Raw genomic sequence first — 27,227 nt, forward strand, 5'->3', positions numbered from 1 at the left:
GCATTTCACTTTTCTTCCACTATGGATGTGAATCACACTCTGATTGCGAGTGCAGTTTTCAGCCCCTCATGATCTGCACTTTGTCGTTTATACTGTAAAAGTCAGGCAGCGAGTGAGTGGAAAGCCACCTTGTTGTCCTCTCTCTAACTGCCTGCATGGACAGGGTGAATCTTTGTTGGGGGCCATTCTGCTGGTGCCATGTACCATTGTCAACACATGAGTGTTCATCGTAATCAACGCCGTCACCACTGCATCCATCCTGAGACCTGGGGTGATCTTAGTGGGGAGATCAGGCAGGCAGCCAGCCCCAACAGAAGCTCTACCTGCCAGTGCAGACTGAGAGAGGACTACTGTACTTTGCCTGAGTCCTCCGAGTCTGTACTGTAACATCTGGCTTGCAGACATTTCTGACCCCTGCATAATGAGCTTAGCCCTACTATGCCCAATAGAAACACAGAAGTTGGACTTCTCCTTCCATCCTGTTCTTGTAGCAGCAGAGCAATGTCTTGTAGCAGATATACTGTAACTGAGCCCCAGATGGAAGACATTCCCATCAGTTAAAACATTAGGGAGGCCTGTCCCTCTGAAGGCAATGACTAAAGATAATAGCAAGCTACTATAAACCTCACCACAAGCCAGAAGGAGACACTGTCTTGTATGCGCCACGAGGACCACAAGGTAGCAATGGACCAAAACTTCCAGTAAAAAGTAGTCTTTTGACATCACTACAGTAAACTGGCAGACCACTAACCATCTGTGGAAGTGCAGTAGAGAGGGGCTGGATGAACAGAGACGATACTTTTGCTTGAGGACATGAGTATGTGGACATATTTGCTGCTGGGGAGGAATGTACCCCCTTCAGCACACTATCAGCATCAGCAAAGTCTAGTCAATCTGGATGTCATTTTCAAACTGGGGTAGCAGACGAGACAATTTGGTGTACAGCAACCATTGGTGTGATGGAGCCATCAGAAAGACCATAGTCCAATCCAGGGCTTGCCAACCTCACAATCACATGTCTCTAAACTCTAAAACTTCATTCCAAGAAGTGGCATCTGTTGCAGATCCATTTCCTTGAACATGGACAAGTTTATGGTCAAGATATAAGTTAATAATAAAGCACCTGCTGAACACCAGAAAGTAACTTTCTGGTGACAAAATGAAATGTGTCCTTGAGAGGGGGATAAATGTGTATTATGTGTTCTTGCTGTACAGACAAAATAAATATTTCTACTTGTCCTCATGCAGTTTTGAGAACTTATACAAAAACTAAAGAGTAAGAAGAGGGTTAACAACCTTCTATCATCCCATCTTAAACTCTCAACTACTGATAACCAAACTTTATGGATAATCTTACATCTAATAAAGTTTTTTTATCTTAACATTTAAAAATGTATTTAGTTGTAGTATGCATCTGAATAGAGACAAAAGTTTGTAATTAATTACAGTAATGACATCAATTTAGTAATTGACAGCTTGAGCACAACCAAAGCCTAAAAGGTACCATTTCTGCTTAATTTATACAGCAAGTGGATAACTCTTTGACTAACAACATTGCTACTAGATATAATAATCTGGTAATTGTGCCATAAATTTTAACTATGATTAGAGTTTGGATTACATGCTTTACACAATACTTTTACATTATTCAGTGGCAATTTTATGTTTCTAAACTACTTGTTCAGAGTTTTAGGAGTTATGTTGTTCTTCATATTCTGAAATGACCATTTATATTTCCACTCATTTGAATTCAGAAGTTAGTACTGAGAAAACGTATGTGAATTGCCATTTTTTTCTGTATATTGTGTAGGCAATTGTACACTGTAGTAAACATTTTTAAATTAATTAGCATCATAAGGAAAAATAAGAAGCACTGCGGTTCATCATTCTAAGTCAGAAAAGTTCCTCTAGTCCTAACAAATGTTCCAACAAGAAAGAATTCAGTATTTTTGACATCCAGAAAATCAGAAAATAATGTTGTTAAAGATCTCAAATTTGACAGTTGTGGAGACAAAACTTTTTAATGTTACAGCTATCCTATTAATGAATCAACTCTGCATTCTCAAATTTCCATGACTTTAAAAGTGTCTAAATTTTCTAGAATGCAGTATATAGGAATAACTTTACCTTTTAAATGATAAAATAGTGAAGCCATACACTGAAAATACTTCTTGCAGACATAAAAGTGCTAAATGAAACAACAATTCTTTATTCCCATTATTTCTTAATTTTCATGAACAGACAAAGTATTGATCAGATAAGATTAAGTACTACAATTTTGATAAAAATCCTGATGTACAAAGCTGATACATACCCAAAAAGACTCAAAGCTATTTTGCTTAAAAGTTGGTTTCTCTACAAAATAATAACTCAGTAGAACTCAGTATAATTGTGATAGTGATGTAATTTTAGTTTGATTTTTGAATCGCTTTTTTTACCTCTCTCCCATCATTAACACAGTCAAAAAGTCAATAACGTGAAAACTAGAGCATTCTGAAAAAGTAACTTAAAGTTTCTTTCAGTGTGTATCGGAATGAACCAAGGATAAAGATTAGTGTTTAAAATACTAATTAAGAAGCAGGATGCTATGAGGCTTCACAACACCTCACTACACACACGAATTGTAACACTACATTAGACCAGTGGTGTTACACAAATTATACAGGGTTTACATTAAGTGCCATGCACGCAAGTGGATGGTTACAAATTAAGTTATCAGCTTTGTTCTGCATTTGCTCATGTCTCTTTCACAGTAGAATGACTGTAGAACAATACTGAGGTTTAATTCAAAATTTTAACACAATTAAATTACAGATGTACTGGTGCTGCCCTTGTTTTAGAAGAAATGTTTGCTATGTGCTGAATTTTCCTTGTCCTTCCAAACATTCCTTGAGCTCTTCAGAGACTCCATCCGCCATCAATGACATGTTCAGTCCCAGTCACATAGGTAGACTAGAGTTGGGAAAAATAAAAGTTATACACGTCTGTATTAGTTTAACAATGTCCCATATTGACTGTACACAGAGTGTCACACACAACAGATCTGTTTTCTTCTTATCACTGCCCTAGTGTGTTACATTCTATTTTTTAAACAGCAGTGAGTTTTAAAGGTTTATTAGTGTTTGGAATATCTCTCTAGTGGCTGGTTGACCTTGAGCATTCCCCTGTGGAAACTTTGAGGCTCTGAATAAATCACAACAGATGAGCAATCATCAGAATATCATTTTATTTTTACAAACCCTCAAAATAGAACTAGTCTGAATGAATCAAAATTACCTTATGCACTCTCATTGCACTCACATGATACAGTGATATTACAGTCATAATATATGCTTATATTAATATCCTGAGAAATTAATGAGTTTCCACTATGTATAACATATAAGATATAATTAGTACCAGAATACTTGAATCTTCCTATTCTATGGAATATTACCATCAGTGGAAAACTGCCAAAAAAGTAAAACATATACAGTAAATAAAATAATCAAATAAAGATCATTTCAATGAAATTACACTGGGCACTTTACAGTAAGTCCATGTTTGATTTTTAAATTTATGACTGTAATACTCTTGAATATTTTAGTTTTATGTCTCTTTTATATAATGCATGTGTTTTATATGTGACAAAACAATCAAGGCATGAATTGTTTTATCACACCTGTTGGTGTTTTAGCTTTGACTGCCTAGATACAACACAGGTGACACTAGTAACCTTAGCAGAGAGTAAATATAGTGTACAAATAATGCAAACAATCAGTAGTTGAAGTTTCTGCAAAATGCAAACTTAACAAATATTTTTTTCTTGACAAGGAATAATTTCTATCTGAAAATAAATAAGAACGATGAAATACACAAACTGAAAGATAAAGTTTCAACTAGATTGAAGATAATGAGGAGGAAGTCAGGATTTAATTTTCTGTGTAGCAAAACAAAGAAGGCACACACTATATATAAAACATTTACACTTTCACTTCTTTTCCACTAAAGGAGAAAAACTGGTTCTGCATTTTGTAACTTTAAGACGTGTACAACTTTTGTGTTATTTGTGTATTATGTTTTTTAATCTAGTTGAATTATCTGATCACTTAATGTCAAGTTACTGTTTAGGTCTAGATGAAGATATTCCTATGAAAATAACTTTTACTAAAGGAAGAATTAGAAGTTCAAGCACTACAGGTCATTTTAAACTGCATCATCTTACAAAATATCACTCCTGGTACAACCCTTTGTGTTTTCCAGGGTCCCTTATGATAGTGCCACCAAAGACAGCATAAAACTGAAAATTAAACATTAAATTACAGTCCCTGTCATTTCCTTCTCTGAAGTGTCACACCCCTTCATACTGTAACTGTACTGTAACTCTTATAAATGGATAATTCCACACCCTTTTTTTGGACAACTATTTCCACATCCTCCTTGAGCAGACCACAGAACTTACTTCATCAGAGGCCAGGTATACACACAGTTGGGCCACTTCTTCTGCAGTGCACATTCTAACCATTTTCTGTCTAGCAAGGAAGTCTTTTAATGCCTAAAAAACAAAAAATTCAGCTCAAAAATGGAATCTATATGCCAGTAATGCCTCCTTTTCATGTCTAGCCTGAAAAGACTCTTGAAGAAAATATCTGTTGATTTTGGCAATGTGGAAATTAACCAAACCAAACTAAGGTTACTTACCCCATTTGACGTCAGCACAAACCCAGGCACTCAGAACTAAAATAACTGAAGTAATGCCATCCGGTTGCCTTTTTGTTTTTACAACACAAACTTTCCAACCAAGTTTTTGTCATCCTTTTTCTCACCACAGTCATAAAATAAAATTCACATACCTCTAACTAGAAAACAATTCCATTACAGTCTAACAGGAATTCCATGCATTTATATAGCAAACGTCTCACCTGGCTGATGTGCAGGAGCAATTATGTTCCAGCAGCTCCATTCCACACCAGATCAGATCAGGTGAAGAAACAAGGGGTTACTTCACCGACTGGATTAAAGAGTCATAAACTGAGTAGGGTAAACTGCGCAAAGCCAAACTGGACTTTAATCAGGACACTGAGGTAACACCCCTACTCCTAAAATATTCCATGGGATTATGTAGTGAACAAGTAGTCAGTACTTCAGCATCTCATCCAAAGGATTGCACCTCCTACAACACGGATTCCCAGGTCATCACAGTAGAGCACTGGTTCGGGAAGTTAAGTCTAGGAGTGCCATCTACTGGTCCACCAACACCACTTGCAGTATCAGCCTGGCTTTTTTTAGAGGTTTCCTATCCCAAAACTGACCAGGAATAGACCTGTTTTGCTTCTGAGGTCTGTTGAGATCAGGCTACAGGCTGATAAAACTGCTATCAATTGTAACTGCACAGTGCTCCACACCTAATACAGCTAGTGTAAAGGAAGGACTATTTGAACCAGGAGATAATCTTCAGACACTGCTTTGCAATTACATTGTTCCTTGACATCTGATTTTTGTGATGCTTCTGGCTACTAAAGGTACCTGAAAATTTAATAAACTGTAACGAACAGTTCTTTCCGGACCCTATGCGGACGACACAGTCCGACGGAGTGGGGGAACACTAGGGAAAAGTCATGCAGGAAAACGGGGCTGAAGACAAGGGGGCGTGTCCAAGGTGCGCTGGTGCACGGGGAAGGCGTGGCGTGGCCGAGGCGAACAATCCCAAAGAGTAATCCATAGAGTATCCAAAACATGAAGGTAAGTCCAAAACCAGGAGATCCATCAGAGGAAGGAATTAAAAACCACGAAGGCCGGGTCGGAACCGGCGGACGGGGAACAGGAACGGGAACAGAGGTTAAAACCTTAACGGGACCAGGCGCTTCCTGGTCCCGGACTCGCATGATATGGAAATCAGATGCAGAGCATAAAGTCTTAGTGAAAGGGCTGGAGCACCCTTAAGGAAGGGGGACTATAATCGTGACAGTACGCCCCTCCTTTTCAGGGCGGCTCCGAAGCCCTAAGAAAAAAAAAGGGGAGAAAAAAAAAACTGATGGAATCCAGGCTGCCAGGGTGCCGTCCGCGGGGTCCAGGTGTTGGCTCTGCATTCTGTAACGAACAGTTCTTTCCGGACCCTATGCGGACGACACAGTCCGACGGAGTGGGGGAACACTAGGGAAAAGTCATGCAGGAAAACGGGGCTGAAGACAAGGGGGCGTGTCCAAGGTGCGCTGGTGCACGGGGAAGGCATGGCGTGGCCGAGGCGAACAATCCCAAAGAGTAATCCATAGAGTATCCAAAACATGAAGGTAAGTCCAAAACCAGGAGATCCATCAGAGGAAGGAATTAAAAACCACGAAGGCCGGGTCGGAACCGGCGGACGGGGAACAGGAACGGGAACAGAGGTTAAAACCTTAACGGGACCAGGCGCTTCCTGGTCCCGGACTCGCATGATATGGAAATCAGATGCAGAGCATAAAGTCTTAGTGAAAGGGCTGGAGCACCCTTAAGGAAGGGGGACTATAATCGTGACATAAACCTGTGGGATTACCCAAGGGCCAAGATTGGATTAGCTCTGTGATCCCATTATTTATGTATTTTTTGCAGTCCTACAGGGATTAAGAAATGCATTTGAAGGGGAACAGCGATCCCAATTTCTCAGGCTGGTCATTAAGTCTTGGTAACAAAATAAATTCATTGAGAGTATAGAAAAAAATTACAAATCATAAATTAAGCACAAAATCATGAACTTTGTGAAAGTATTGTATAGTCTCCATGTTGCTGCAAACCCCTGGTTTCGCCATTGGGTGAGAGTGAGAGTTTGCACGAATTGCGATGTGATGCAGCCCTTCCTGCTCACTAGTCACTGTAATAAATAATGTAATGTGACGTAAGAGCAAGTAAGTACAGGTTGTGCAGTAGACATTTCACTGCAGAAACATTCCAATGTGTTCTGCATGCAGAGTTAACAAGTAAGTAGTATTGTCGGCAAAACCACCTTGAAATCAGGAGCAATATTTCTATTGGATTAAAACAGATGTATTCACAAGCCTGCTTCTTTAAATGTAATAAACTGGAAGTTTTGTCGCCTCATTTTGAATCACAGAACATGGCACTGTGCAAACCTGGAAATTTCGGCTATTTTGTGATATAATTGGAGGCTTTACAAGTATATTTTATTTTTGAAATGCACTCATCAATGCTGATTCTTTCTAAGCCGGTAATAAAAAAATAGAATTGCAGTTCCCCTTTACATTATTGTTATTATTGCTGTTATGACAATTGGTTTAACTGTCTTAAATATTTGAAGAATATTTGAGGTTGTTTCATTAATGTCATATGTGTTATTTAATTGAGAAACAGACGTTTTAAATTGTAATAACAGTTTTAAATGCAGGTAGCAAGGATGATTTTAAAAATAGACCAAGTGGAATACTTACATTTTTATATGTATATTTATATAATTCATATATTAACACATGCAAATTCATTGTAATCCTTAGAAATAGACCTATAGTTTGACCTTCCTATGGCAACTGAACCAAAAAATGGTCTGCTGTCCTTCCAAGTCATACAACACGGGTCCAATCTTATTGAAGAAATGCTACATAGAGTCTAATATAACTGTTTTATCAGAAAGCTTTTAGCCCTGTAGCTCTGTATCTCCTAACTCTGGAACTCATCACACCAAAACATACTAGTGCGTGCAAGAGAGACAGTGATATTCGAAATAAGAAATACCTGTTCAGGATCAGGTCTGGCCTGGATTCTTTCTCTCAATGAAGGTGTGTCTACAGTTCCTAAAATTAAGCAATAAATATACCACAGTTCAAACACAGTAATGACACATAAAATACTTTATATTTTCAGGTTACCTTTTACACCTCTTGTTAAAGCACTTATATGTATAGCTGCTATAGAACTCCACTTGCAGTGATCGATAGCAGTATAACAGCATGCTGATACACTGACCAAATCCTACAGCCTAACTTTTGTACTTCCCGAGGGCTTATTCTGATTATACTCCATCAGGACAACACCCGTGCTCAAATTGTTCATGCAACGACAGCTGTCTTGAAAGACGAGATTGAGACAGATCTGCTATTGAACAGAATGGAATGCAATGACTTCCAGAGACCAATGAACAGAACTCCCAGAATAGCATTTGCAACTTGATACAATGCATGCACCTTGCATGTACAGTCTGTATTGGTCACCACACACACCACTAGCCTGTGACATTCACAGGACATCCTCTGTTGTTCAACACTCTCTGACATATGATATTCAGCATAACAATTTATGTATTTTAATTTCATAAAATGTCATCTCCTCAACAAAATTTCAGCACAACTTCAAAAAAAATAATTTGATGATTTTCATTCATAAGTGTGGGAAACTGTTAAAAGTCTGCTACACAGTTACCTGGGCAAATACAGTTGCATCTTATCCCATGCTCGATGAAGTCAGCTGCCACTGATTTGGTAAGCCCAATAACTGCAGCCTTTGAAGTGCTGTAAACACACCTGTTCACAACTCCTGTAAGAAGAAAAAAAAGCATAGAAAAAAAATGAGACACCTTATGTTAAGGTAGTAGCAATGTAGCAAATCACAGCTACAAATTATATTAAGTTTGTTACTTAAGAACTAAAATGGAATGTTTGATCATATATGTATTGGTTTTCATACAGAGAAGCTTTTGGTTTCCATGATTAGTCATAAATGTCATTGACAAATCTGTCTGGCTACAAAAATGATCAGGGTACAGTTTCATTAAGTGATCCTGAACCTTCGCAAATTAACTTTAAGATGAAAGCCTTTACACACAAAGTTGATAGAGATTTATTCACAAACACGTACTGCTGTAATAAATGCTTCCACAAGGTGCTTCCACAAAGTATTAGTTGGGGGGGGGGAGGGGTGCACACTTATGCAACCAGGGTAATTTCAATTATTTTTCCTAATAATTATCTATTTGTTTTTCTCTTGAATTTTGTTGGTTGCAAGGTCACATTAAAGACAGAAAAAAGTCTGACATGATTTATCTTGATTTCTGGCTTTACATCACAAAAATCTGCAATTTCAATAAGGGTGTGTAGACTTTTTATATCCACTGTAAGACTCCAAGACATTGCGTGAAGACCTGTGCTGCATCTTTATACTTTTTCCATTGTATCTAATCATGGTGATTAGATATGCAAAGGTAAGGTGGTATGTGGTACATACAGATGCAGCCATTCAAAACGAGCAGGCGATACCGCATTATTTTGCGGTGCGCTTTACGCAGTCTACCGCGAGTTACCGTAAATTCTCGTATAGTACCTCAAGTAAAATAATAGTATCCGGAATTTCCGCAAGGTGGAGCTAATAAAGCTCAACCTCTCATGTTTGAGCTGTCGCCATCAAAGTCTTTAACGAAGATATTACTAATAGTATTAATAATGAATGACATTGGACAAGCTGTAAACTCAAAGTATTGCCCTGGTCCACATTCTTTTTTCATTGACCGTCTTTGTAAAAGTAACACCACAGCATTTCGCAATCATTTGTTTCCAATCATGCAAAGTACAGTAATTTTTGAGAATCTCCGATTCACCATGCCTTTCACATGCTCATAAAAGAGATTGATTTAGGAACATAAACATATTACTGTATGCAAACTGTACTGTATACAGTATGTATATCTATATTTAATGTCTTTACTGTGCCCGTTTAAGTATTGAATATTTATATGGAATTTTACCACTGAAGGGAAATCTTAGGAGCTGAGCATAAAAAGAACAGGAACATACTGTAACGCGTGTGAAGGCCATAAACGATATTAATTTTGGAACATAAACATACAGTATATGGCTGGTCTCGGTACTTTAAAGAAAACATACACACCAGTATTCCATTTCTCCCTAAACATTTTAAGCATAGAAGTCTTTACCTAACGTGATACCGGAGTCAACAAGTATAGAATTTGATTAAAAGGGAATATAATATGGAATCGCGTATCTAAAGAAATTAATAACGATATAATTATATTCATGTACCGCAACACAAGAATAGTACACGCTGTACGATGTCTGTTGATAATGTTTGTAAGCGAAAGACACCTCCCCCCCTCCAAAACCCAGTAAGTACAGTACTTACTAGTTAAGAAAGCTAGGCTCCTCAATTAAATCGCTTTAACATGCTAATGCGTTGGTGTAACTGTCCGGGCGTGGCAAGCTTCTAATGTCTCCCGACTACGGCGAAAGGAACCCTTCTTTCATTGGAAGACAATGAACATATTCTACCCGTACATGAGAACATAATGCTGGCGCATGGGCGCGGTGGGGTGCTGTACCAGCTGTCAAAAAAAAGTTGTTTTTTTAAAAGTCAATTGAGTGTCCATAATATTGCAGTAAGTGAAAAGACCACGGGCATTCTTCCTCCCCCTACATTCTCAGAGTAGGATAGAATTTATTATTAGCACAATTTATTACAGTGCTAAATGTAATATTATTGATTACTAATAATTTATGCTAACACCTAGTTTTCTTAACTAGTAAGTACTGTACTTACTGGGTTTTGGAGGGGGGGGAGGTGTCTTTCGCTGGAAATCTCGCCCCCTTCTACTTTGAAAATACCTGTGAAACCGGTTTAATTCCATATTAAATTCCTTCACTTCTGCATAAGCTTTCTGGAGGAACAGTGGATGGGATGCGGCTCTTTCTGGGAATACTGCAAATTGACTTGATGGAATTCACATTATTATATTCACGTATCACCCCCCCCCCTCTCTCTCTCGCTTGCCCTCCCCCCTGTGTATTGTCTGTTTAGGGCAAGCGAGAGAGAGTGTGCTGTCCTTTGACAAAACAAGGCTTGCCAGATAATGTGAATCGAAACCTGTTTTTCTAGCTTTTAAAGTCGTGCGATGTGTAAGCAGGAACACATCATTATATCTTACATATGAAAAATACATAATATAGCTCCCAAACAAACGCAAACGTGTTTTTTAATAAAATGCTTTTATTCACTCATAATCTGACAATTTCAGGAGGACTAAGGAAGGACTAAGGAAATTGTCATCTGTTGCTGAAGCTCTGTGAGCTCGGTGACTTTGAGACCACTTGTTATCCCAAGTTGTTTGAATCGCCACAATTCAAATAGAGAAAAAAGAGCTGACTGACAAGATTTAAGATGTGGCTGTCAATGTTTAAAAAAAAGACGTTGCCCGACATTAGTTGCATTGCTTGAAAAATAATTTTATTTCGAGAGACTGGATAAGTAATTCAAGTGTTTTTTTAACTTACTGAAAAACAAGTAATGATTTAACAATATGTGCAAAAGTTTTATGATATGTCGCTGTTGTGAATGTCTGTGGAGTGTATCTTATTTGCCTGTCCTGGCTGTGCTCTCTCGCTCGCCCTCCCCCCCCCTCTCTCTCAATTCAATTCAATTCAAGGTGCTTTATTAGCATGACAGATGGGTACAATCAATGTTGGGTATTTACTTTGTAATCTGTGGTCCTTTTAACTGTTTTTACATCTACTGTATTGCCTTGAGATGCCACTTTTAAAGGTGATATATAAAATCAAGGCTTTAACTTGCTTTAACTCCGCAAGTCTGAGTTCTTGTGTCCGTCCTATCCGAACCCGAAAGTATTACAATATGTATCTTTATAGCAGGTGGTGTACAGCTTTTTAGTATAGATTACACTTTCCTAAAATGTATTTAAAAAATAAAAACGATTACAATCTAATCTTTCCACGTTTGATCCCAAGATCCCAAGAAAAATAAATCTAAATGGGGAGAAAGCTATGCTGAAAGTTTATTAAGATACTTAGAAGACAAAGATATCAACTTATGTTGCATTTGTCTGATTGTGAATCAAAAAACACATATATTTAAACACGCGTTAGCGATTTAAATCAATATAAATGTTTATATTGTAACGCATAGGTGACTATTCATTGTTATTAAAATGACTTAAATTCGATCATGTTGTGATATTTAGAAATATAAATTTGTTTGGTGCGAGTGAAGTTTTATTTAATCTCTGACCCAGGGAAACGTTTTATTTTTTCAAAGAAATATTTGTTAAAAAAAAGTCATGGCTCCAGCTGGATTCAAACACCCAACATGTGATGTGGGAGTCAGGAACCTAACCCACAGCGCCACCGGCAAGGTCACATGAGGAGTGTTGAAAAAGCCCTACAAACATTATCAACAGACATCATACAGCATGTACTATTCTTGTGTTGCGGTACATGAATATAATTATATCGTTATTAATTTCTTTAGATACGCGATTCCATATTATATTCCCTTTTAATCAAATTCTAAAAGTATGCTTGTTGACTCCGGTATCACGTTAGTTAAAGACTTTGATGCTTAAAATGTTTAGGGAGAAATGGAATACTGGTGTGTATGTTTTCTTTAAAGTACTGAGACCAGCCATATACTGTATGTTTATATTCCAAAATTAATATCGTTTATGGCCTTCACACGCATTACAGTATGCTCCTATTCTTTTTATGCTCAGCTACTAAGATTTCCCTTCAGTGGTAAAATTCCATATAAATATTCAATACTAAAACGGGCACAGTAAAGAAATTTAAATCTTTCTACGACCGACCAACGCACCACGAGTGCCCCTGTCGGTCAACTAATCACGTACCGCAGTATTTTGCGTCATCACGCGTCACGATGTGCGAGGCCGTAGCCAATTACCTCCGGTACGTGTCTGTGCCACGCACTTTGAATGGCTGCATCTGTAGGTTTTGAAAACAGTTTATGGCTTTGCGAGGTGTTATGTGGTTGTTTAAGAAACCATGGGACATCTTCTGCCTTGGGCAGTAGTTTACAATGTGGTACGGTGCCTGTTTTTCACAGTTGCGGGCAGGGGTGGAGTTGATTTTTCATTAGAGGAAGAGAGTAATTGAATCCTCAACTGGATTAAGAGCCTATCCTGGCAAGCAAGGGGCGCACGGCATGATACACCCTGGATGGGACTCTAGTTCATCTCGGAGCAGGCACACACACTCACACCAGGGACAATTTTCTCAGAAGACAAGGGAGGAAACCAGAGAACATGATGAAAAATCCATGTGAACACTGAACATACAGTACAAACTCCAAACAGACAGCACTCCAGGTCTGGAATTGAACCCAGGGCCCCAGAGCCGCAAGACAGCCATGCTTACCACTGTGCCACCATGAATTCAGAAAATTACCTTTTATACTGGATGCAACAGAAGACATGTTTATAATGTTTCCAGACTTGTGAGCCAACATCTGTAGAAAAAGGTGACAAAATGTCAAAACAGTCAAAAATATACTGATGTAAATAAAGAAACGCAACACCTCCTGACCCTCCCGTCTGTGTGGAACAGGCTGAAGAGTGACTCATCTGTGAAGAGGACCTGATGCCACTGCTGACGAGCCTCTGTCTGGCCCAAGCCAATTGGGTGTGATGTCTAAGAGGTGTGAGCAGAGGGCCTCTGACAGGTTGTCTTGCTCTATGGCCAGCAGCATGGAGCCTGTCACTGATACGGGCATTGTGTCTGCTAGCAGATTCGGAAGCAGTACGGGTGGCAGATCTGAAACAATCTCTCAGATGGACCAGTCTGGTGCATCAGTCCTGCTTGCTGTGGACACTCGAGGGCGACCGGATCTTAGACATCATCTGTCCTGACGATCTGCTAAAACTTTCCCTGACATTTATGCCAATGGCCCTCTCCCTTGCTTCTGGTGACATTCAAGGCATTATGGAAAGCACAGAAAACTGAGTGTGGTCTTTTTCTTGCAGTGACCTAAGTTTTGAATTAAGGCCTTTTTAAAGGTGACCTGATCAGGTATTGTTCCACCTGGACCTCGTTGGGTAAAAGTGCACCTAACAAGCTTTCGTGTGATTGGCAAGTTGCAAAGCCTCACTGCACAAGCTGGATTGCCGCTCAGAGGCCTTAAAACAAATTGACAACTTTTTGGTATAGTACATAAGCTGTAACTATAGTATTCTCATTCCAGAAAATGTTGCATTTCTTTTTTCCATCAGTATATATTTACAGTGGGAATCATTTAATCTTAAAAAAATGGAATTAAAAGAATAATTAAAAGTACCAATGACCTTTGGCAGAAAAGCTTTGATCATCTTGTACATGCTGCGAACATTGAGGTTCATTGTAAAATCCCAGTCTCCCTCCTCACAATCCAGGATGGTCCCGTGGTGAACAAAACTAGAGAGAAATATGACATTTTGGCTGAGATATTCAGATAGATGCCAGGGAAGCTTCATTTACTCAATCATTATACGTTTAAACACTCCTAAGTTAAAATACAAAAGGGGGCTTAGAATTGTTTTTTTATATTGGGGAATGTTCAAAATTCACTACAAAGTATATTACTGTATTGCAACAATGCTTTTAAAATCTGCACTACATTTGTTTATAAGGAACATAAGCCTTCACATTTAGACTTTACATTTCAGTGGGAATGACCCCAGAGTGCACACTGTTGTTCCATGCAGTGAAACTAAAGTGTATCATTATTCTACTGAATGGTTTTACAATAGTCAAAATCAAAGCTCCCAGACTTAAAAAAACATTTTAAAAAATGGGAGCTTCATTTGTTTTTTCTGATGTAATCTAATTTGGAGCACGTATGTGATGAAAGTTGAGCTCCAGTCAGGGACAATTTAAAACAGTGAAACGTATGTTCCAAACTGCGCTATTGCCAGCAGACTTCACACGGTCAACAGGTCTTGAACTTGAACATGTCTTGTCAAAGAGATGGGCTCTCGGATGAAATAAAACATCAATTTGAAATCAAAAGCTTTATATAATATATCAAATGCAACTTAGATATTTAGAGTTCAGTTACACTGCTTTACACTTATAATGGCTAGTAACCTCAAGACAGATGCAAACATACAGAAATGTGCACATACCCAGCAACATTGAAGAGTACATCTATCCTCTCTAGTTCTTTGGCTAGGGCTTCAATTTGATCCTTCTTAGTCACATCAAGGACTCTGGTCGTGATGCCTAATAAAAGAAAATGGAGGGAAAAAATGCAAAAAAAGCAAAGAAGTTTAGTCTGAAAGCCTTGACTGGGTTTGTGCAGCAAGTCATCTACTGAGATTGCTGCCCTGATTAGCACGATCAACTGCCTGGCTGTGTATCCACATGTAAGATTGTACTGGCCATTCCAATTAGACTCTAGAAAGGACAGTGTTTGGCTATATATATCTAATATATAATAGTTATGCGTTATGTGGTCGCAGTTATGCAACCACAATCATTGACAAAAAGAAAAACTGAATGAAGAAGGCAGTAACCTAAGTGTATCACGAACTATAGTAGCATTTGACAACTTCCTACTCAATATAGAAGAGCATGTCTACGTTTCTACAAATCCCTTCAATTTCCCTGCTGCGTTTCATGACATTTCAGCGTGATACTATGCAAGCTTTTCATTCCCTTTCACAATCAAGCACATATTTACTCTTTTAATAATAATAATTAATAATTCCTTACACTTACACAGCGCTTTTCAGGACACTCCACTCAAATCGCTTTACAGGTAAAGAGGACTCCCCTCCACCACCACCAATGTGCAACATCCACCTGGATGATGCGATGGCAGCCATAGTGTGCCAGAACGCTCACCACACATCAGCTATCAGTGGGGAGGAGAACAGAGTAATGAAGTCAATTCATAGATGGGATTATTAGGAGGCCATGACTGGTAAAGGCCAATTTGGCCAGGACGCCAGGGTAACATCCTTACTCTTTTCCTATCTTTGTGTATTCTGCATATTCACTTATGTTTTGGTGTACGGTACTAGTCAAAAGCTTGGAAACACTATATTCTATATAAAAAGACTCAACAAGAGAATCAATTTGCTTGCCTTAAATGTAATCTCTAGACTCACTAATACACTAGATTCCCTTTTCAAATCTCCACATTCAGCTGCCTTATAGCTTGGCATTAGTTTTCTTTTCATTTCTCTACACTTCCTACCCCAAAATTTGCAAATTAGAAAACCTTTTAATAGAAAAAGAATAAAAAAAAACAAAATAGCTTGGCTGGATAAGTGCCCGCCTTTTTTAATAGTGCTTCTAAATTTGCTCAGATGTAACCAGTCACAAAGTGTTTTTCAGGACCCTATGCAGATGGCAGAATCCGGAAGGGAGTGAAACAAACACGGGGAAAGCAGACTAGGAACGGGGCTGGTAGACGAACAGGGGGGCGTGTTGACGGTGCGCTGGTGCTTGGGGGGGCGTGGCCAAGGCAAACAAGTCCAAAGGGAGTCCGTAGGAAAATCCATGGGTGATCAAAAGCCCAGAGCCTAGTAATCCATCCATGACAGACAAAACAGGAGTTAAAAGCCGGATCAGGATCCGGCGAAGGGTCGGGGGAATAAAAGGGAGTTACGGGGCCAGGTGCTCCGAGCCCTGGACCCAGATGGTCAGGACGCCGTTGCGAAGCCTATGATGTCGAGCGCCTCCTGGACTCGCTGGTAGGTGGGCTTCTGGGCGTCCATCTTCCAAAGCTGAGCTTGGAATGGTGGGAGCGTCTGGCTTTTGTAGGGAGGGGCTGGAACAGGAGCCAGGTGCAAAAAATCAAGACAAACAAGAAAGAGCTGGAGCGTCCTTAAAAAGGGGCTTACAATCGAGGCATAACCAGTTGCTTTCAAAATCACACATGAAGTTAACTGGCCTCCACCTATGTTAAATTGTCATGCTTAATGTAATTTCAGGATAAATTTAGCAATTCCCTCTGACAGGTAGTGCATTTCAAAGCAAAGACTCAGCCACAAGCACCAAGGATCTTTCAAAAGAATTCTGTGACAAAGTTGTAGACAGGTACAAATCAGAGGAATGGCAAAAAAGATTCAAAAAGCCTTGAATATCCATCGGAACACGGTTAAGTGAATGAATACTAAGAAGTGAAAAGTGTATGGTAACCACCATGTCACTGTCTAGATCAGACCTTCCCACCAAACTGGATGACTGAGCAAGAATGAGACTGATCAGAGAGAAAGAGCTACAAGCTTTTATGACCGAGACTGGTCACATTGAGCATGTGACAACAATATACAAAGCACTCAACAAATCTGTTTTGTTTATGGCAGGTTGGCCGGAAGGAAGCCATTACTAGAATAAAAAACAGCACCAAAGCATTTACAGTATATCGCAGGGCTTGGTAAATTAACTGATGAACACTAATGGGATGAATTCTAATGGGAGAACTCAATTTTGTCTTGTGAGGGGAAGACTGTTGAAGTGGGACATGTATATACCTCACTTATCCAGCATCATGGTATCACCACTTAAGCACATTGTGAGAGGTGTTGAAGGGGTCTGTTAATTTAACCTCAAACAAAAGTTACACTAAGATGCCATAAAGCTGACTTGCTTTAGCAGCCCCAGTGGCTTAACGCTTCATAATAAAAGACAGGAACAACACCCACAAACGGGATAAACCAGACTACTGTCTGCTGCATATCAAAGGACAGAACCTAGAGCAGGACAGAGTAGGACTAGAAGTAATTAAATATAAAAGAACAGGACAAGCACTCAGATTGTGAAACAAACTTTCTTCTGACTGTACATAAGATCAGGGAAACCCTTGCAGTTTGTCTGTACTGTGGGGCAGACTTGGCGCGCATTGTTGGACTAGCTCAATAAAACTGAATCTGCACAACACTGTGTCCTGCTCCTCTAAATGTGAAGAATTTCCCACAACACTGTCATCCATTAACTGTTGAATCTTAATAATAATAATAAACCTGTATTTGTTTAATCACAAAACAAATCCGGTGCTTATTTACAATACATTTACAATACAAGAGACTCACTACAAAAACAGCACAAAGCAAAGTACAACTGACTAAATGATGTGTTGTGTCTGTTTATTAAAAATATTTGTGGAGAAACAGGTATCTGTATGTGCTGTGGTAATGTTGTCTGTGGGGTCAAATTTTATATGTAATGGTTACAGTATGTTCAGATCTTTTTTTTGTAAGTCTGTTCGGCTTACAGTTGACATATTGTAAATGGTCAAATATTGCAAAATATAGGTGTGCAAAGGTGGTAGAGACCTATCTTAACAGACTGCTGTAACTGTTCTCAAAGGTGCTTCCATCAACTACTAATACAGGATAGTGTAAATTTATCCTATTATGATATTTCAGTCTTGTATTTTAATATGCCATTTTTTCCTAATGTGGAATATTGTGTGTAGATAAGGGAACAAAAATCTTAATTTAAATGCAACTCTGGGGCACTGACATAACAAAATGTGAAAAGTTCAAGGGGAAGTAGACTTTCTATAGGCTCTGAATTCTTCCATCTCAGATACCTAACCTACCCTAAACAGACACATACAGTAGCTCCTCTGTAATATACCAAATATGCTACACAGAGGAAGAAGCTGTGGCATCCAAATGTGCCTTCTTTCTACTAGGAAAACTGTCAGCTGGTAATGATGTGTTGGTGGCTGACTTATCAAATTAAGGTATATGCACAATAAATGTTCTGAGCATCCAAAGAAACTTATTTTTTATAACTACAGCTCAGCAATTTCTTAAAGTTATTGTCAGGAAAATGACAATCTTTTCTGTAGCAGGTGCACTTACAGTTTCTTGAGCAGAATAACAAGGGTAAAATTTATTATGCTGATTAACAAGAGTGGTCAACAGGGGGTCTACAGTGAAGATGGCAGGCTAGTAACAATGTGCAATCGCTATTGGAAGCCCTATAAGTTGAAAATTGGTGATGCATTCTTTACAATAGGTTGTGGATTCTGTTTCATTCCTCTTGTAAAGTCTGGACACGCATGTGCTGGTTTATTGGTCTCTGAGACACATATCACCCCAGCACCCACAAGAACATCCAAGGCATAACTGCCATACTCTCATTTTGCGAGAAAGTTTCCGACACATGAGTTGCATGAAAATGTACAGTATGTTCCCAAGCCAGGTTGCGCTGGCAGCAAGGGCAGCAGGTGGGGTTTCAGGATTTTATCAGCGTCAGGTTGCCATTAATCACCTGCCTGTGAAGTTCTGCAGGAATTAGCCACTCCCAGCCAAACCATCACACACTCCCCATCGATTCTGCTGCAGTGTGGTGACTCATGGCCTATCGCTTACTTAATGTGTTTGCTGGTTATGGACACTCCAGGCAACAAGTGACAGTGTGCAGACTCACCCCAGCCCTCATCATAACTACAGCATGAATGCATTGTTCTCCTGATATGCAGGGTATATGAGGGCACCTCATCATCTGTGACCTCTCACTAATGAGTTCATGGAATGCTTATGCAATCAAGTCACTCAAATTTGTCATGATTGAATGAATAATGATGCCACCAAAAATGTGAATTCAACTTTATACATGCATAAAGAGGTTTCTTTTGTTCAAGTTTGTTTTTCTGAATTCCCTTACATTATTTTAATTTCTACGTACTGTCGGTTCTAAAGTGTCGTCTAACATGATGTATTAGACAATACATACACACTTAATATCATAATGTATTAACTGTTCTTTGTTGATATTAGAAGTTTAAGCCAGCAGTGTATACCTCGGTAGTTCATCAAGTATAATTAGTCACTTTTCAGGAGATTCAACTTTTTTGTATTTTTTTGTCTTTTTCTAGGTCTACCAATTAAGCTGGCAAATTTATTGGACTGCAAAGGAATGTGGAAACAGAAATATGTGGGCAACCTTGGGGCAACACATTGGCATGGTTGGCTTGGAAATGATACGCAATCAAGCAGTCACAGGCACCACAACTCCTACACCTGAGCTCTCGTTCATGGTATGACATGCATGACTAAACGTGATGCTTTCTGTCAGGCTGCAACCCCCACAGCTGTAGTGGTAGGTAGGCAGTTGAGGTGGTAGTTTTGAATAATCACTCCAGAGATGACGCTGACTTAATCATTGGGCCAGGCTAGAGCTGTGGGTGACACATCATACTGGTGTGCAGGAGCATAGAGTTCTCTTGATCCTCGAGGCTCAGACGCAGTGATTCACATCAAGCAAGGTAAACCCAATGAGATAAAAATATCTCTCACTTCCTATCACTTCCTATCCCCCAAATGCACAGGAAAGGTAAATGGCAGTCACCCACACCATGGTTCTCCACACACATTACAGGTTTCACACAGGGGGGGAAATACAGTCATTTTATTTGAACAATTCCTTTTTCTAGTGATGAAACAAAATGATCACAAGGTGTTATGAGGAAGCATAAAATTCGGGAATACCATTCACAAATTTACAGAATTATTCAGAACCTTAACCTTATAAAATTATAAAATTATTCAGAACCTTAACCTTATAAAGAACCTTTGTTTTCCATAATGTCAACAACTGTTTTACTATTTTACTATTAGTAAAATTTACTGTTTTACTATTAAATTATTGATCCAAAATGGGATTTTACAGCTTTCTACAGATCTTCTGAATTGTGACCTTCTCAGAATAGCATACTAGCAACTTCACAAACATCCTGTAAGGATATCACATAAAAAGGCAAATGACCTCCATATTATTGCTGACATAAATGCAGACACTCTGTATAATAAATGAGTCAATTCACCAAGAATTAATGAATAAATAAAATAAATATACTTTGACAAACAGCTTACTTATTGTTGTAGTGAGGAACTGTATTTCAGTTTGTATCATGAACTGAATGCAAGTTATTTCTATAATTTACCTAGAAGATAACATCCACAAAGTCTTCAGTGAAAGAGGAAGCCTATATAAATAAACTAAACACTGTATCCGGTTTCATCTATTTTTGACTCTTTATTGCACACCAGATGGCAGCACTAAACTGTCCTTCAGAGACAGAAACAAGAAAGTAGTTAAATTCTTAACAGCAACTCACCTGGGTAACTATCCAATTCTTTAAGATTTTCTTCATTGATATCTGTAGCGATGACTTGAGCACCTTCTTTGGCAAATGCCTAAGTATGTACAAAGAAAAAAAGGTTATTCTGCTGATGACAAAAAAGAAAAGGGAGATATTTATTTTTTACTATTGAATTATTTTTTACATTTTGTGAAAAATGGCTCATGGTAACCATCACTGAAGATTGTGGGCAATAGTAACAAAAATGACAAATTACAGTCTGGGGCTTCAGGACTAGGCTAAAAGTGCTCATTCAGAACTCTGACAGCTCTGAGAGACTCTGAACTCAAACACAAAGTCTTCACAGTTATAAACAGAATATAGTCATAGACAGAATTCCTCAAGTGACCATGCGCATTGGCCAAACATCACTAGTGTTAACTTATCCTCAGTCTGCTACTTCACATTCTATTTACTAAGAACTGCATTGGCTTTCTATTTGATGCCAGGTCAACCAGAAGAAGTGCAGGAACTGTAGTTTAATAAAATGAATCATACTGTAGTTTAGTTAAACTAAAAATTAATCACATTTCACAAATGGACCATCTTAAAACTTTATTGGTACAGAAACAAAAAAAAAACTGCCATTTTTAAAATTGTTATTTAAACCTATTTTTAGCATGAGGCATTTGTTTTTTTTTCCCAAGAAAGTAGTTATCTTCAGTGGCATGTTCATGAAAGTTATGAAACTATAAGGACAGTGGATCCGATTGTCCCTGCAGGCAAGGGAGATCATGGGAGGAAATGGGACATCGCTGCATACAGTAGGTGAATGCATTTTCTAAGAATTGTATCAAAATTGCTTGGGGTACCCAGCAAAGGATTAGCATCCCATCCTGAAGGGAATCACATGCTCTCAGTCTACTGAACATTACAGTAAATTGATACATTCCAGCCTGATGAGCCTCTAGTCTTGAGTATGAACTATTTTCTATAACAGTGGGAATTTATATCACTAATTAGGGTCAGAAAAAGATTAACACTGGAACACTGCGGAGGTTTTAAGTGTGACCAGATGGAAAGTGGCTACTAATTATCTGGAGATAAGTCTTAATGGGATGTTGATGTGCTTAATCTAATCAATCTAATTTAAAATAAAAATCACCTGCAGTTGTAACTCTTTCATTTCTGTTCAGAAACAGAGACTTAAGTTATAATTGTGAGAATGAAGGGCTACTATAGTGATGTACAGTATAGCTGAAGGGAGGCTTATAAAAATGCAGCAGTTTTGTCTTTCAGCGTACATTTTACATAAACATCTTCAACTACGACTTTTGATTTTAAAGTTTATGATGCTGTCTTGTTCATTGTTCCTTATGTTTAGCTTCTTCCTTTTGCTACATGTTCAGTATCTCTAGCTCTTATTTAATGTCACTTTTGTAGAATTCTTAAATTCAGATTAAATTTAGATCTTAAAATAGTCTTCCCTCAAGAACAATGTTGTAAAATAGCTTTAAAATGATCTTTAGTTTACATCTGAACACTCAGTTTACACAGAGATACAGTATGCCAATGTGAGTGAGCTCACTGCTGCTACAAAGAGCCATTTCTGTACTATAGAGTGTCTTAGTGTGTGGAAGCAGTATGGAGAACAGATCATGATTTGACTGGGCGATTGAGAGGTGGGTCTCTGCTGTACCCTTGTCCCTTGGTACCTCACTGACCACTCCAGTAAAATGTCCAGCTTTACAAGTGGATAAAAATACACATTGGATAAAAGCATCAGCCAAATAAATTACAAATTAATAATGATCTCTATATTTTCCTTAAAAAGAAGGTATGAAGCTGTTCTGTAAAGCTGATCTGCAGTGTTTTATAGCCCCTCACAAGCCACAGGATTCTAGATTGCAGAGCTCCTTTCCCATACTTTACCCCTGACCTGTCAGTACATAATGGAAATCTAAGAATAAGAATTTAATATTTAGTGCTATTAAGTTACAAATCATTAACATTGTACATTTATTTTCACAATTAATTATGATTTACCCCCCAAAAAGGATAAAACACATAAAAAATGTTGGTGAGCTGCCTGTCTGAACAACAACATGGAAATGACTATACAGTATGTAGCTTCAATGTCAATGGTCTCAGAGATTCCTTCCATATAAAATACCATCTATTACCAAAGCTGCAGCCCTTCCAATTCCCTGGGCAGCAGCTGACATGACAATCAGCTTCCCATCAAGTCGGCCCATGCTGGATACAATGTTAACTGAAATAAATAAAGAAAATAAGTTAATGGCTCCCATCATACTGTTCAAAAACTACAAAATAAATTACAACTGAACAAAGTCAAACCTCTTCTATTCTTTTAGTCACAATCAAGCACCTCATGACATGTAACAGGGCCAGCTCACTAACCAGAGCATTAGGTTAGTTGGCACAGTTCTGGCAAGGTAAATTCCTTCATTGACTGACTACAGTTGTTCATTAATTTAAAAAATGTGATTATTAATCACAGACTTTTGAATGGCCTGTCGGAAAGCCATTGTTATGAGTGCAGACCGCACTGTATACTGTAACTTTAATAAAGCAGCCTGCGTCTTGGCCAAATCACTGGCTCACAATGACCAGGATTTCCCATGGTGGCATGTAACTGTCCAAGCTTGGGTTTGAGCCCACTCAAGTCCAGTGTTTATAGCTCAACAGTGATTCCTGTGGTTTGCTAAATGCCTTTGGGTGCTGTCGGTGACAGCTGCAACACAATTACTCTGTCTTACAAGACTCAGTTTGCAACAGGGCAAATAACTCTTGCATGTGCAAATGACAAAGAAAGCATAGTTCTCACCTCCTCTGAGTGACAAGAAAACCATAGCAGTAAAGCTATGTTAATTAATAATTATTAATGTCAAATGGGTGGCAAGTAAAAAAGCAAATGGTAATTACAAAAAATACAAATTGAAAAAAAATATTCATATACTGTATACTGACTTCTTGAAAGCTAAATCAGTTGTTCCACCCTCATATGGAAATTTGCTCATAACTTTCATAGCTTTCTACAGTACACAATGAAATCCAAAATCACTCCTTTGTTTTGGATTCCAAAAACTATACTCACAGGATACTTACATCACAGGATTTTTACATGACTATGATTGCAAGGGTAGGATTATTTTCGAGAAGCAGTTTTCATTTGACATTTTTCAAAAACAGAAAATAAGACCAAAAATACACAAAATCTGAACACAGTCTGAATACAGTATGTGACAACCCACATTTGAGTTTCTTACTGTACCAAAGAGCCCCTAAAGAAAATTCAGACAGCTACAATATAAGGACTGGGTGATAATTTGACTGCAGCAGTCCTGTCCTGATGCCAGCAGATCTGAGATTTACCTGTACAGTATCAGTAGAGAATTCAATATCAATAATGTCACAATAGGGTAGAATAAACTGATGGCAGGGGAGGGAATGTGTTTTTTTTCCAATGTACATCATCTTCATTGAGGTCAGATCAGGCAATCAGACCATTTTACACTTCTATGAGAGGCCCAGAACCAGCCTTAAAAAACGTACAAAGTGAGAGTAAGGAATATCCTTTTTTAGAACTGAGGACAAGGTTAAAGAAACCTGTTTCCAAAGTAAACTACACCTGGACACACCTAAACCATGAGTAAAAAGATGCTTATAGTCCCACATGAGAATAACATCCACAGAGACCAGGGAAAGCCTCATATGATCTTCATTCTATGAAGATTTACAGTAAGTACAACATTTTGATTAGAATTTTTGAAAGTCAGAGTTAGTTGCCTTAACAGAAAAGCCATGTGTACCCTTCAAAGACCTATTCAAGAGCTGTGAGAGGTTTTTTCTAAGCCTCTAATACAGCAATATCAAACTCAGTTTCACCACTGCCCACACGATGACATTACATTTCCTGGGCCTCATACATTTTTCATCCTACTAATTAATAATTATACTGCATTGCATATATTATATTGACCATCTGCACACATTAGAATGGAATTTGTTGCCATTAGCTATAGATTCTGGTAACCTACAACAACACTAGAGATATTTAGTATATAATGATCTGCTAGAATATGTATTTTTCTAAAGTGAGGAGACAAAGGGGAATTATTCTAATTAGTTTAGGAGAGTGGAAAAGCCATGTCTTTTGAGATTTTGCAAAACCTTCCGTTAAATGCCAGTGTCTAATTAACTAAGCACTTATAGTGTGTCTGTGAACATTATCATAAATTACATCTCAGACTCTATTTGGAGATACTAGACTTCAAGTGGAAGCTAAGATACGGGGATGTCAAGATTAAGCAAATAACATTCATGGAATAAGCTAGATTAGCGATTTCACACAAATGTTCAAACACTGCAGTTTCCAACAATGTATGGATAGTTATTTACACATGGGTACTTCTTATAATTTTTTTCAGTGTTCCAGTTTGCTGTTTGATTGGAGAGTCTTAAAAATGAAAAACATTCTGTCCAAGGCTAGCCATCTTGATTAAACAAGAAATATCCATCCATTTTCATACCACTTCATGCAATTCAGGGTCACGGGGGAGCCAGAGCCTTTTCAGAATACAAGGTGGGATATACCCTGGATTGGATACCAGTGTTTTGCAGGGCAGACATAGACACACAGATATGCACAAACTCACACCAGGGCCAATTTTTCTAGCAGCCAATTAACCTACCAGTATATCTTTGGACTGCGGGCAAAAACTGGAGCACCAGGCAAAAACCCTCGTAAACATGGGAGGAACATGCAAACTCCACACAGACAGCACCCTAGGGCCATAACTGAACCCAGGGCCCCAGCACTGTGAGGCAGCAATGTTAACCACTGTGCTACCATGACACCCAACAAGACATCAAATTTTCTTCGAAAAAAAGTAGAACATTTGTAAAACTAAAAACGTGGTGCAGAGTTACCATATTCCCCTTTATGTTAAAACAAGGTGCCAATTTGTTAGCCATTTGTCAAATTGTTTTTGTGAAGTGAATCAAAATCAATGATAAACTCTAGTTACGTCTTCCAGAAATTTTAATAGTTTGTATCGGATTAAGATTATATATATTCTCCCTGAATTCGATTATCATTGAGATCCTAAGTGTGAAATACAACATACCTGTATGTACAACCAAACCGTTTTAACCAATAAAAGCTTCCCAGATCTTTTTACAGGACATTTTTCAATGACATCTGCATGTGGAAGAACTTGTTAAATTCTCAGTTAAGTACCATAAATCCAATAATTTTGGTATAAAAAGCAGGAACAAAAATATGATACAATGCTGGATGACAGGACTTTGCCCAGGTTTAAGGAAGACGGAATTTTACATTACAGTTTTTCTCAAGTAACCAGCCTGCTGCCACTTACATTGCAGATGTATTCTTGTACTGTAAGTCACTACCATAATATTTTCCTAACCTACAGACTGAAGGTCCAAAGAACATTCAAAACTCATGCCTTTTAGTAAAAGATTACACAAGATTTAACAATCATTAATTTGGAGTTAACCAGATAACGGCGACAAACTACAGACTTTGCCTCACTACGTAATTTCCCCTGCTCTTCTAATCTGATTTTTAAAATATAAATCGTGCAAAACCTTCTCGAAAAATAAACTATCCGACATCAGAAACCTGATTATTCAAAACAAGGGTATAGGAGCCTATAGAAGCATAAAGGTGCAAGGCGAGTCTAAACCAATACAGAATGCCAGTCCAGTGTAGGACTCGCACGCAAGACAATTTTGCAATCAATTCTTAGACTCAAATATGTCCCGTCAAGTGCCTTCAACTTTCACATTGCTTCAATAAATCTATTTAAAATTCTATTTCGCCCTGTTAAGCCTCTTTCTGCTTCTAAGGCTATCTTTATGGGCGCTTGAATGCACCGTACTGCACAGGTCTAGCTACACAACAAATGCAATCCTGTTTGCGATTAGCTACTGTATATCTGATACAATTTTGCAGAATGTTAAACTGTTGCAAGGAAAATGTTTATCTTTTAAGCAATAAAAATAAATAGCAAAAAAGAGAATGCAATAAAAGTAAACCAGACAAAAAACTCATCCCTTTAGATTATAATTTATAGCAATATTTTAGGGGCGTTCTGAAGAATATTAAGCAAACGTCTTTGTATAACTTACTCTCACACAGAGCTCCGTGAAGCTACAGTAGCAACATGTTAACCTCTGCTCAGAGAAAACAGAACTCCTGAATAAGACTTCGCGCTTATTTCTGTTTTTAACTTTTTGTCATATCAGAATTATAGCCTCTATTAAAAAAAAAATTCTATTGGTCAAGGAGGGAAAGCGGAAGGACGGAAAGCGGAAGAAATTGAATTGTACACTGAAGGTTAATAGGAAAGTACGTCATCAGATATTTCAGATTTTAGCTG

General features: G+C 38.2%; 1 protein-coding gene across 2 annotated transcripts; it reads right to left on the reverse strand.

Annotated features, from left to right (window-relative positions):
- Positions 1 to 2,189: 2,189 nt before the first annotated feature.
- On the reverse strand, positions 2,190 to 27,163 carry bdh2 (3-hydroxybutyrate dehydrogenase 2). Of its 2 annotated transcripts, none has more exons than XM_088906378.1 (10): positions 26,977 to 27,163; positions 22,983 to 23,071; positions 20,836 to 20,914; positions 14,879 to 14,975; positions 14,060 to 14,168; positions 13,167 to 13,227; positions 8,386 to 8,499; positions 7,702 to 7,760; positions 4,442 to 4,534; positions 2,190 to 2,952 (listed from the first exon to the last, which is right to left on the reverse strand). In XM_088906378.1, exons 2-10 carry the CDS (start codon positions 23,052 to 23,054, stop codon positions 2,899 to 2,901), a joined length of 738 nt encoding a protein of 245 aa, XP_088762504.1. In that variant the 5' UTR covers positions 23,055 to 23,071; positions 26,977 to 27,163; the 3' UTR covers positions 2,190 to 2,898. The 2 variants fall into 2 exon arrangements, with proteins under 2 accessions (XP_088762504.1, XP_088762587.1); XM_088906461.1 differs by lacking the exon at positions 2,190 to 2,952 and adding an exon at positions 3,400 to 3,449.
- Positions 27,164 to 27,227: the final 64 nt, after the last annotated feature.

Source organism: Atractosteus spatula, chromosome 1 (assembly GCF_055471065.1).
Source record: "Atractosteus spatula isolate fAtrSpa1 chromosome 1, fAtrSpa1.hap1, whole genome shotgun sequence".
Classification (NCBI taxonomy): Eukaryota; Metazoa; Chordata; class Actinopteri; order Semionotiformes; family Lepisosteidae; genus Atractosteus; species Atractosteus spatula.